Source organism: Xenopus laevis, chromosome 7L (genome assembly GCF_017654675.1).
Source record: "Xenopus laevis strain J_2021 chromosome 7L, Xenopus_laevis_v10.1, whole genome shotgun sequence".
NCBI lineage: Eukaryota > Metazoa > Chordata > Amphibia > Anura > Pipidae > Xenopus > Xenopus laevis.
Genome location: NC_054383.1, coordinates 16,040,493 through 16,052,589, shown reverse-complemented (window position 1 = coordinate 16,052,589; position 12,097 = coordinate 16,040,493). Strand labels below are relative to the sequence as shown.

Below are 12,097 nucleotides of genomic sequence, written 5' to 3'. Positions count from 1 at the left end.
AAATAACTATAGAGAATGAGAAATCTGAAAATATAATATTTCTTTATATAGAACCTACATCTGAAAAAGGTGCAGATGGGGGTTAAAGCTGAAAAGACACTGGCTCAACTACTGTATATTGGTTAACCTACCTAATTCATTATGTAGTCTGTGGATTGATTATGTTTAATATAATCAAGGTTGCATGAGTGATTGCACTTTCAATGGCTGGATTATAATTAGAGGATTGTTTGAAGGTCATCAAACTTAGAGGAATCCAAAAATGATGCATACAATGGATCCTTAATTGGGAGTAAATGAGATCTCTGGCACAGAACAGTAGAACAGAGGAAATAGAAAATTAGATTCATCTTAATAAAATATCAGAACATTAAGAAGAAATAGGACAGACACAGCCACTAACCAGAGAACGAGCCTGAGAGTAAGGTCAGGGGGAGAAAGATGGATCTAGATTTCACCCACTTAGAGATGTTATTGAAATACAATCGTTTTTTTAGGTTAGATGATGTACAGAGTGCAAATAGTGGAGTGAGGATAAGTTTGGTCAGATGACTATGAGGATTCTTCCTGGACTTAGATACATTTGTAAACAATTGAAAACATATTTTAACTCTCTACACTTGATTCAGATTCATCCAGTAAAAAGAAATGACTTATTTAATGGCAGGTAATGTTTTGACAGAAGTTCAGCAAAATAGATAAATAAATTGCTTTCAAAGTAAGGCCTTTATGTTGTAATAAACAAACTGCATTAACTGTAAGCTCTGACTTTTTCCCTACAGCCAGTTGTGGAGACCTTTTTTGGTTACGATGAGGAAGCTTCACTAGATTCAGACGGTTCTTCAATCTCCTACCACACAGACAGAACAGATCGGACGCCATGCACCCCCGATGAGGATGTGGAAGAGGTAAACTGTAGTAATGAGTGATTTCTATTAAATGCATCATTAAACACACTGAAATAATATTTTCCTTAATATTTACTAGCTAATGTATGAAGTCCTTACCTGCAAGCCAAGAGCTCTGCTTGGATGATAGTTATGATAGAACTTCTCACTAAGGGGCAAATTTATAAAAAAAATTTGAGACCGCAGTTTTCTGAAATTCAAGAAAATCCAGGTGAAAAAAACAAATTTGAGTTTTCTGGACTCAAATTTTTTTCAATCCAAAAAGCTGAAAATCTGAAATCTGCCATGTTTCTATTGAAGTCAAGGGGAGGTGTACCTTCAACATTCAAGCTATTTTACTTTTTTTTCAAGATTTGTATAAATTAATGAACATTATGATTTTTGCTGTGATAGAGTTATGTTCCACAAATTAAAGTGAACAAGGTATTCCAGTTTAAGTTATTTTTATTGATGACGTTCTCCTTCCCTTTACATATATATATATATATATATATATATATATATATATATATATATACACAATATATATATATATATATATATATATATATATATATATATATATATATATATATATATATATATATATATATATATATACACACACACACATTATGGTTTCCTAGTAATCCTTATGTACTTTATTTATAAACATGGCCAAATTCTCTACCATTTTGGGAGAAAAGCAAGCCAACTGATACCTTATAATCCTAGATCCTAAATGATGATAAAAAACCAAACATGTTCCTGCAATTAAGTTTAGGTTCTGCTGATGCTAGTTAACAGCTTACTATGAGAATCACACCCTTTACTTGTGAATTTACTCCAGGGAATGGCCAAAGAAGAGACGGAGCTCAGATTCCGCCAGCTGACCATGGAATATCAGGCCTTGCAACGTGCATACGCTCTTCTGCAGGAACAAGTTGGAGGAACCCTAGATGCAGAGCGAGAAGTTAAGGTCTCTGTCGATTAATCTCTTTCAGTAATTTGAATTGAACTTGAACTACTGTATATCACCATTTGCAGAAGTAGTTGTAGACCTACAGGTTAAGAGGCATATTTATAAAGATGCATTGCATCTCTGTGGCATCTATATTAGAGCACCCACACTATGTGCATTAGTAAATAACTAAGTGTCTTGTTGAATTGGCACAGGAGTCATGGACAGTTAAATTGGCACTGAGTTAAAGTGCAGTGATGTAACCAGCTTGGAACCTATTCATTAACATGAATTATCATCATGGATAGAGCTACAGAAAATTAAAAAATTGCAGCTATATTCTGGGGCAAGAGGCATTGTTTAGGAATAAAGCACCAACATCTGATGGGTTACAGGTTGGACATCCCTAGCACAATAAGCCCAACATCTATCATTTATTAAATAGCACATTATTAAGCATATGTCTTTTAGTATATAAGATATATGTAATTTTAAAAAGAAATGTTTTGTCAGGTGTACTCCTCCGAGGCATTCTCCTTGGGGTGCAGTGTTAATAAGATATATTAGGCTGCTTTTTGAGTAAGACCTTTGTGTAATTTAAGACCTTATATTTCTATAATATCCAACAGACCCGAGAGCAGCTTCAAACAGATATTTTTCAATATCAGAGAAGAATAGAAGACCTTGAAAAAGCTATGTCGGAGCAGGGCCAGGTAAGGGAATCCTCTGTCTTGCATTCTTAAATAAAGGAGCAATAAATACATAGTCTGGACTTAAGCACATTAACAAGGGCTTGTGCTATCTGTTTTCTTGCTCCAACTCTGTCACCTCTTTCATTCATTTCCAAGGACATGAAGTGGATTGAGGAAAAGCAGGGATTGTACAGGAGAAATCAGGAACTTGTAGACAAAGTGAGTATTAAATCAGACACATACAAAAACTCTTCTATTTTATATTTCAAAATGTCTAATATATATATATATATATATATATATATATATTAAACTGTACATATGGTATATTTTTGCCTGAAGTACTTTCTCCAGATGACTTTCTCTAATTTATTGTACCCATGTTATTTCTACTCCATCAGGGTGTCCATCAATAATCTTTTTATATCTGTTATTGTAGATACAATTGTTGATACCTACTTATTGTTTTAATTTCATTAATTCATATAAAATAGTGCATGTAGACTTTAGAAGTAGAAATAAGCACTTGTTAACATAAGGTTTCCTCCCCGTTGGTATCGGTTGGTAATGCCTGTTGTGTGACGCATGTTATGGCAACTTGTATCACGGTGTCCAGTTGCTTTTGGTTTACTTTAATCGACTTTAACTCACACCTCCGTTACCATCCAAGAGCACTTAAGCAAATAAACGGAAGGTTTCAGGTGACTCTTAGTTAAAGTCACCAGCATGGCTTTCACAAGGATACCACACACAATCTTTGCCAATGTTTCCAAACCAGCATTTTGAGGCCAATGCCACTAGGTCCGACTGGCTGTCTACTGTCCCTGCCTCCTCCTTGAGTCAGGGACGCTGTACACTTCAAATGACTTTCAACACCGAGGTCCATGTTACGTTGAGGTACTAGGCCCTGTCTTTGGGTCCCTAATCTGGGCAAGGTACAGCCAGGGCACTGGTCCTTCTCCCTCTCTTTGTTGGGACTGAACTATACAACCTACACCTGACACTCGCAGAGTACAATGAGCTCCACCAAGCTACCCTACTACTAAATGACCTACCTACTACTTCTACCTAATACCCAGGGTCAGACTGGGGGCCCACTGGGGCTTCTGCCTCAGGGCCCCTTCCAGACCCAGGGGGCTGCTGCTTTAGGGCCCCCCGTCCGGCAAATCCTACACCGCGCGTGTGCACATGTGCGTCAGCGTCATTCCCTTGATCTTTTTGTCATCCAAAGAGAAAGTTATCTCATGTTCTCCCCCTTATATAACCCACTTTACCCAACAGTGCTACCTTGGTGATCAATTAGAACCAAAAATACTTACATAACATAAATTATATTACTCCTTACAAGCTGAGTACTCTATGACTGAATGTGTCACAACATAGTGCCAGATGGTTAGTCATATCGGTTGGAGAGAGGTGGAGCAAGGTGTAAGCAAAATCTTGCACATGCCTTTACATTTTACCCTTATTATACCCTGAAATGATTATATAACTAGCCACAGGTAACAATTGGGTCCACATGAGGCAAAATATCTGACACAGGGGTGCAAAATTGTTACTCTAATTACCCATAGATATACAACCTACCAAATTACTATGGTCTTTCTATATGTTTTCAGCTTTAAATACTACAAACCCATTTATTTATATCCTTGACTACTTAACATCTTCCTGAGTCTGATGATTGGCCAATAGGCCAGCAACAAAATGCTTTCCCCCATCTTTATTCTCACCAATGCACATATCACAGTCACTCTTTGGAATAATGTCCCATAGACTGCTACTCATTGCCTCAACAAAGGAGGACTTGGTTGCATTGCCTAAAAAGGCCCTGATAATGTCGTGGTGTGAAAGACAAGAGGGTCCCAATCAACTTTTTTGAAGATAAGCAACTGCCTAAAGGCTGAGAATCTAGAAATTCTCCAGACACATTTGAAAGGAGGCACCAACATAGTTGTCAAGCAACAGGCCCTGATTTGTGGTTAGGACAATACCTAGACATGTCAGTGTAGTTCAAATAGCAGAGAACCTGTGATTGGTTGGGTAAATGACCATGCCAAAAGTATCCAAGTCTTGAAAACAATGGTATCTTCTCCCTGCAGATCAAACAAATGGAAACAGATGAAGCCAAACTCAAACATGACATTCAAGATGTGAAGGATCAGAATGAACTCCTGGAATTTAGGATATTGGAGCTTGAAGTAAGACATTAATTATTAGCCACTAGGTCTGGCACCTTCATTTCCTTTACTTCTATGTCTCCTAATATTTAATTCCTGTTGGAATGCACTAGTGTGTCAATTGGAATACAGTATATTCCAAAGAAGTGTTTCCATCTCTATAGGCTGTATTAGATGCACAACACTACTCCTAGTTCACCCCACAACTTGGGTATTGTTGTGCACATGCTAAACCTTGGTTTATTTTTAGGATAGGGAGAGGAGATCCCCAGCCATCACCTTCCATCACTTCCCTTTCACAGAAGGAAAGAGCCCGCTGCAGGTTTATTGTGAAGCAGAAGGTTTTACTGTAAGTTCTGAGGTCTTTGTTCCACTGTACTTGGACTCCGCTAGGAGCTATTTACGTACCCTGATCATTACTATATTTTTTAGGGTATCATTGTTTCGGAGCTAATGAAAAAGCTGGATATCCTAGGGGATAACGCCGTAAGTGTATGTTCCCTTTCTAAATTGTGCATGACTATGGTTGTCACATTTGTCTTCCTGCTATCTCCCAATGTGCTGCTTAAACAGAATGATTCAGCCTAACAGGCGGCTTGGGCAGATTGACCACATATATTAGCCAGTTAGATTTTTGGTATTTTACAATCTGCCTATGTCATGTTTGTCTCTCTGAGTACGTCTTTCTGCTTGCTTGATACCATTCTGATCAGTCCTGGTTCATAATGTAGTTTGACATCTAGCTTTTCATTGTAGTGGCATGGTTTTCAGAGCTACAAACAAATGAGGAGGGTATGTAGGACTAAAGCGATATAGCCCTTGCTCTAGAAAGACAGCCCCTATGCCACTGGCACAGAGGAGTCGATGCTGGAAAGAAACTTACTGGGGTTTTTGTTTACCCACAGGATGGAGTTTCTTGGTTACAGCAACCCTACAGTCGTTACAAAAATAGTTATACACAGCAGCTAAAACTGAATTAATCTAATTTCTATAAAAATCATGTATTATATAATATTAATTCCATGACCAGTCCCATGATATCTAACTGTAGGCTGACTTCCAGTCTCTTCTTGTTCTTCATTGGAACACCTTGTTTCTTATACAGGTTTCAGACATTGGACACATGTGACATTACTAGCACTGATCACCACTATTTTTTAATTATATGTTTTACGGGTTATTCCATGCTTTTTGTTTTACAATCTGATTAGGTTTAACGTGCCCCATTGTGATGGTTTTGTAAACCCTGAAAATATTTTGAATGAGACCCAGAAGGTGAAGACCAAATCCGACCCTCTGTTAGGTCTCTAAATTCAGTAGTCAGTATAGTTTATTAGAAGAAGAGTGCTGCATTAGGTCCACTGAGAGTGGAGAAAGGCAGTGTTATAATGATAGTTGGGAAGGGATAAATAAAAAGAAAGAGATAGTAATATGGATATAAGAGCTCTGTCTGGCTTTTAATGGACTGCAAATTGATCTGGCACCAATTATAAAGCATTACTGATACCACATTCCAAGTAGATGCTGGAATCGCTCTTGGAACCAAGTTGGGCCACATGATAAAGGGGAATCAAGATAAAAAAGGCTTATTTACAAATGCAAGTATGTTCAAAGGCATAAAACGGGTGCAAAATACGGTGTCCATTAAGTGTCGAGCAAATTGAGCATGATTTATCAATGTAGATGCTAATTACCATCCATTTTTGCAATTTATTGCTGTATTTGTGTGCAAATGGTGTCACTTTTGATGATTGGCATTATGAAAGCATGCAATTCAGTAGGTGTAAGTCAGTTGTGTAAATATGCCCAACATTCTAAGGAAAAGAAGTACCACCCCTTCAAGGCAGATGCAGCTTCTAGGGCTTCCTGGCACCCGTGAGACATCAGATAGGCTGTGTCCCCACTAACTCTAACAAACAGGTGGTAATGATATGACAATGGAGAGGAGGGGTACAGGTTGCCACACAAGGGACCTGGGTGCCCAAGCCCCTTTTGTTAGGTATGTGTGTGGGCTAATCGAGTTATTTCAAATATTTCAAGCTGTAAATGGTAAACCCCAGAACTGCAGTTGCCATGAATTCCCCCTCCTCTGCTTTTTGGTCAGATTCTTATTCATAAACATATGTTTTTTTTAGCAATTGCCAATAGGCACACAGTCATATTGGCATTTCTCCTGCTAGTCACGCTTTATGGACACCACAGAATTTTTTTTTAAGCAGATAGGGACAAAATAAGGTATAGGCATCCACTTTATCCAGAATATTTTTTTTCTTTCAACATTTAAACCTTTCTGCTTTAGTACCAGGTCTTATTTAGTGCTGCTCATTTCTTTTTCCTTGCTTCTAAAACTCAAAGCTGGGTTTCCTCATAGCCATGAAATAAGGAACCTAACACTAACCACCTATGTGTGCTTTATGGTGCAGAACCTGACGAATGACGAACAAGTGATTGTCATCCAAGCAAGAACAGTCTTAAATTTGGCGGAAAAGGTAAATAAACACAGGACTTGGCTTTATGTTGGCTTTATTTTTGAAGATCCATTACCTAATTTAGTAACAGAAGAGAAGTGCAAAAAATCTGGCCGATCCAATGATAGATTTTCACAATCAAAGCATTTACATGATATCTTGGCAGTTTTGTGAACAACCAAAATACAGGTCCTTCAGCTTCATGGTGACATGAATTCTCACCTCTGTAATGTTTATTGATTGTCTTTAAATCTGATCAATATCAACAGAAATTGCATAACTGAGTGATTTAGATTTTTGTTGGTTAGATTTTCATATTCTTCACACTTGTAACTATAATATACACCATCCATATTTGACCAGTATGGTTTGGCTCTTTTAAAGCATATAGAGAAAGGGGGAAAACATGGCAGATCCCACTCATATCTATAAATGTAAATATAAAGAGGAGGCATTTTCTGTACAAACTATAACTGTTAATATTAATATTTTATGAGTGATCAAAGTGGTTGTGCTATTTTTGAAACAAATCTGAAAAATGTTATAGAGTTCTTTTAATTAAAAATGGTGTTATTTCATAGATTTAAAGCTCTTCAAGGACAAGATATGATAAGTAGACAAGTATTTTAATTTGGTGGAATTGAAATAATATATGTGTAAACATGAGACTTTCATGAAACTATCACAATAGCACAATATGGACCTCTATAATATAATTATAAAATGCCTGTGCCAGCAATAAATAAGAATTCAAAGAGTTTTGGCTTTTATTTGTTGTGTGATTGTCTTTTATCGCTTCTTGGATATTAAATGCACTCAGACAGACTGACTCGCCTATAAATGCTCTTTCCCTGTAGTGGCTCCAGCAGATTGAGGTGACTGAGTCCGCTCTGCAGCAAAAGATGGTGGACCTTGAAAATGAGAAAGTAAGGAGCGTAGGAAATCTTGCTCAGAACTATGTGAGATGATTAAGTGACTCTACTAACTGTCTTTTCCTTAGGATCTGTTCACCAAGCAGAAAGGATATTTGGAGGATGAACTGGACTTCCGGAAACAATCACTGGATCTAGCTCATAGAGTAAGACGTTGGTTAGAAGATCATTTTTGGTCCTATATAAATATCAAGGAGCACTTCCCACACTGCAAGTGCTACTCCCTGATGTCTGGTTCACATCTATCAGTCATATTGCATGTGGTACTCACAGTATGCGGAAAAAGTGCTATTTTCTGGGCAGTAAACCACAGTGAACAAAGTTTCGGGGGTCTGCAGTGGACTAAGGGAAGTTCAGATCTAGATGTTGTTTATTGAGGTTAGCTGGTCCAATAATTAATTTGGATCACTAGCTTTATAAACCTGACACGGTCATTACCAAAACTGTTTTAGTTTCACCTTTTACAGGTATGGGATCTGTTATCTGGGAACCTGTTATCCAGAAAGCTCCGAATAACAGGAAAACAATCACCCATAGTCTCCATTTTAATCAAATATTTCAAAATGTTTAAAATATACATCCTTTTTCCCCTATGTAATAACATACCGCTACCTTGTACTTGATCCCAACCAAGATATAATTAATCCTTAAGATATGGAGATCCAGAAAGACCCCTTATCCAGAAAACCCATGTACTGTATTCTAGATAACAGGTTCTATACTTGTACTGGTGTGTCTAAAGTGAGAACAGAGCAATGGGATAGGAAATAGATAGGCAGGAGAGCTATGTTTAGGTAGTGAAGAAGAAGATAATTTGACAGTAAAAGAAGATACCAGTGGTCGATCAGGATGTGCTGAAATCAAGTGACAACAATAATCAGGCCATGGTCAGCACAGTCAATCAATCAATAATCAGCCCAAGGTTTGAACAGTCAACAAATAGACAAGGCCAAGGCACAAGCCAAGGAACAGATCCAGTAGACACAGAGGAACAATCCAGGTCTTGAAGGAGCCAGGATATTTAGAAGCAACCAAACAGTCAGACAAATATAAAGCAAAGAACTGAGGGGGTTATTTATCAAAGGCCAAATTTGATTTGTTTTTTATACCTTAAATGAACTCGAATGAACTCACAACTCGAATGGTTTCTTATTTTAGAAAAAACTTGAATGGAAAAAACTAGATTCAGCGAGTTCCGGGTTAACACCCTTAAAACTCGAATTAATTGAGTTTTCTGCGAAAAAAACCTCGAATTGATCCAGTTTTCTTGCAAAAAACGTAAACATCATGAAGGATATTAACATCTTCAGTGGTTCAAGGGACCTCTGCCATTAACTCCTAAATGGCATCAACAGGTTTTAGATAGTGTATTTTTAGATTCAAGCTATTTCTAGGGTTGGGGTATAATAAATTGTGAAAACATTTTAATTTTTTTTAAAAAAAAACTTAAAACATTCAAGTTTTCTTTTAACCTGAAAAAATAGTTTTGTAACCTTGAAAACTCAACTTTTCATGGAAAACACAACTCCATCCATAATAAATCTGCCCCTAAGGGGCTGATTCACTAAGGGTCGAATATCGAGGGTTAATTAACCCTCGATATTCGACTAGGAATTGAAATCCTTCGACTTCGAATATCGAAGTCGAAGGATTTAGCGCAAATACTGCGATCGTACGATCAAAGGATTATTCCTTCGATCGAACGATTAAATCCTTCTAATTGAATGATTCGAAGGATTTAAATCCAACGATTGAAGGAATATCCTTCGATCAAAAAAAGTTAGGCAAGCCTATGGGGACCTTCCCCATAGGCTAACATTGACTTCGGTAGCTTTTAGCTGCCGAAGTAGGGGGTCGAATTTTTTTTAAAGAGACAGTACTTCAACTATCGAATGGTCGAATGGTCGAATAGTCGAACGATTTTTAGTTCGAATCCTTCGATTCAAAGTCGTAGTCGAAGGTCGAAGTAGCCCATTGATGGTCGAAGTAGCCCAAAAAATACTTCGAAATTCGAAGTTTTTTTACTTTGAATCCTTCACTCGAATTTAGTGAATCGGCCCCTAAGTGTTCAGCATCCATATAAATGCAATGTGGACTGGTGATGATTCTCTGGAAAATTTGTGAGTGGTGGCACATGTATATTTTCAAACTACATATGCCATCTTGTAGGAACATGCAGGTCATAGAGCTTCTGAGATGCAGGACCCTGGCACTGAGTTAGTGTTTTTATTTATTTATTTTTTAATTTTCAGGCATTTTGTTGAGTTTTATAGAAAAATAGGACTGACTTGTCTTGCACCTCCTGTACTCCCTTCCTGTTGCAAAACAGCAGCCCGATAATTGTTTTATGATATAACTTCTCAATAGACAAAATTAACATTCACAGAATGAAGCCTCTGTGATATTCTGATGCTGTAGAGAACTAACTGCCATTTACCTTGCATAGCAAATCCTTGAGCTGGAATCGATGTTATTTGACGCCCTGCAACAGGAGGCAGGGGCCAAGATGGCTCATCTGCTTTCAGAAGAAGAACGAGAGCAGCTGAAGAGCGCAGTGGAGCAGTGGAAACGGCAGGTCATGAGTGAACTGCGAGAAAGGGATGCCCAGATCTTGCGGGAGAGGATGGACGTTATCCATCACGCCCAGCAGGTAAATGATGGCGGCACATTACGATGGCGACATCTGAACGCCAGTGTGACTCTGGCAAATATTAACAATACTAATGATGAGCGAAATTTTTCAGCAAGCTTTGCTGTGAAAATGACACCCATAGGGTGATATTTATCAAAGAGTGACGTCTGAGATCGCCACAGTCCGCTAGAGTGAAATTCCGCCACTCTCCATTAACTTCTGTGGGATTTTTAAAAGAGCATTTATCAATGGGAAAAAGTGAAAGTTCATCCTTTGATAAATACGCCTTTGAAAATACCATAGAAATATATGGAGGGTGGCGGAATTTCACTCTAGCGGACTGTGGTGATCTCTAATTTTACTCTTTAAATATACCCCATAGACTCCAATGAGTGGAAAAAATTGTCACGCGTAGAAAAATTTGTCCCATGTCAAAAAAATTCATTTTCAGCGAATCTTCATTTTTTTTGTTAATTTTCGGCAAAACGACATTGGCCAGATGCGCCCATCACTAAACAATACAAACAGACATATTGGTGAGTCTTTTATGTACTGGCATAATTTACTAAAAGGGGACCGGTCACCCAGATCTAAAACTTTATAATAAAAGTAGTTTTCAAATTAAGCATGAAACCCAATTTCTTTTTTAATCAAAAATCCAAATCGTTATAAACTCAATTAAAAATCTCAGCCTTCAATCAAATATTGCCTGCCCCTCCTCTATGCCAGAGGCGGAGCAGGCAATTACTTTCACTTTCCATTCTGCACTTCATTGATGTCACTGCACTCTTCACATTCCTCTTCTCTCCTCACCATCTAATTAGTTAGCCAGTGCAAGGACATGGACATCAGGTGTCCCATTCTGATGCATAAACAAGATTTTGGCATGATGAAATGCTCGCCTTAATAACACAATGTCCACAAAATGGCGTCATGCCTGCTTCATGTGATTTTGAATTCCAGGACTAAAATAAACAAGATTTAAATCTTTTATAAAGTGTAAGTGAAGTTTATTTTGTTTTACTAACTTAATAAAATAGGATTAGGAATTATTTCTTGGGGTGATAGGTCCCCTTTAAAATGGTAAGTGCACCCCATTTATTAATATGCTGTACATGTTTAACAAGAAAAATCAGATATTTCTAAAACTATTTTTACAATATCTACAGCTAGAAATGTTAAATAAAACAATATTAATTATTCTGGGGACAGAAAGCCTTTATTTGTGTTTATTCATATGAGTGGAACCTGTCATTGATTGGAATTGGAATTTTATTTTTGTAAAACACTACCACCTTTTGGCCTTTATGAAATACAGTAGAAAGTGCACTTGGTGTAGTTTTGA

General features: G+C 37.5%; 1 protein-coding gene across 7 annotated transcripts in view; it reads left to right on the top strand.

Moving 5' to 3' along the window:
• jakmip3.L (Janus kinase and microtubule interacting protein 3 L homeolog) overlaps positions 1 to 12,097 on the top strand; it is an 81,420-nt gene that overhangs the window by 59,276 nt on the left and 10,047 nt on the right. For 4 of the 7 annotated variants that reach the window (XM_041568604.1, XM_018226668.2, XM_041568607.1 and 1 more), the window contains 11 exons: positions 783 to 908; positions 1,738 to 1,866; positions 2,478 to 2,561; positions 2,697 to 2,759; positions 4,643 to 4,741; positions 4,971 to 5,069; positions 5,153 to 5,212; positions 7,144 to 7,209; positions 8,046 to 8,114; positions 8,189 to 8,266; positions 10,567 to 10,770. In XM_041568604.1, coding sequence (XP_041424538.1) covers positions 783 to 908; positions 1,738 to 1,866; positions 2,478 to 2,561; positions 2,697 to 2,759; positions 4,643 to 4,741; positions 4,971 to 5,069; positions 5,153 to 5,212; positions 7,144 to 7,209; positions 8,046 to 8,114; positions 8,189 to 8,266; positions 10,567 to 10,770 — 1,077 coding nt within the window. The remainder of the gene's footprint in view (positions 1 to 782; positions 909 to 1,737; positions 1,867 to 2,477; positions 2,562 to 2,696; positions 2,760 to 4,642; positions 4,742 to 4,970; positions 5,070 to 5,152; positions 5,213 to 7,143; positions 7,210 to 8,045; positions 8,115 to 8,188; positions 8,267 to 10,566; positions 10,771 to 12,097) is intronic. The other 3 variants (XM_018226669.2, XM_041568606.1, XM_041568608.1) reach the window with 1 other exon arrangement.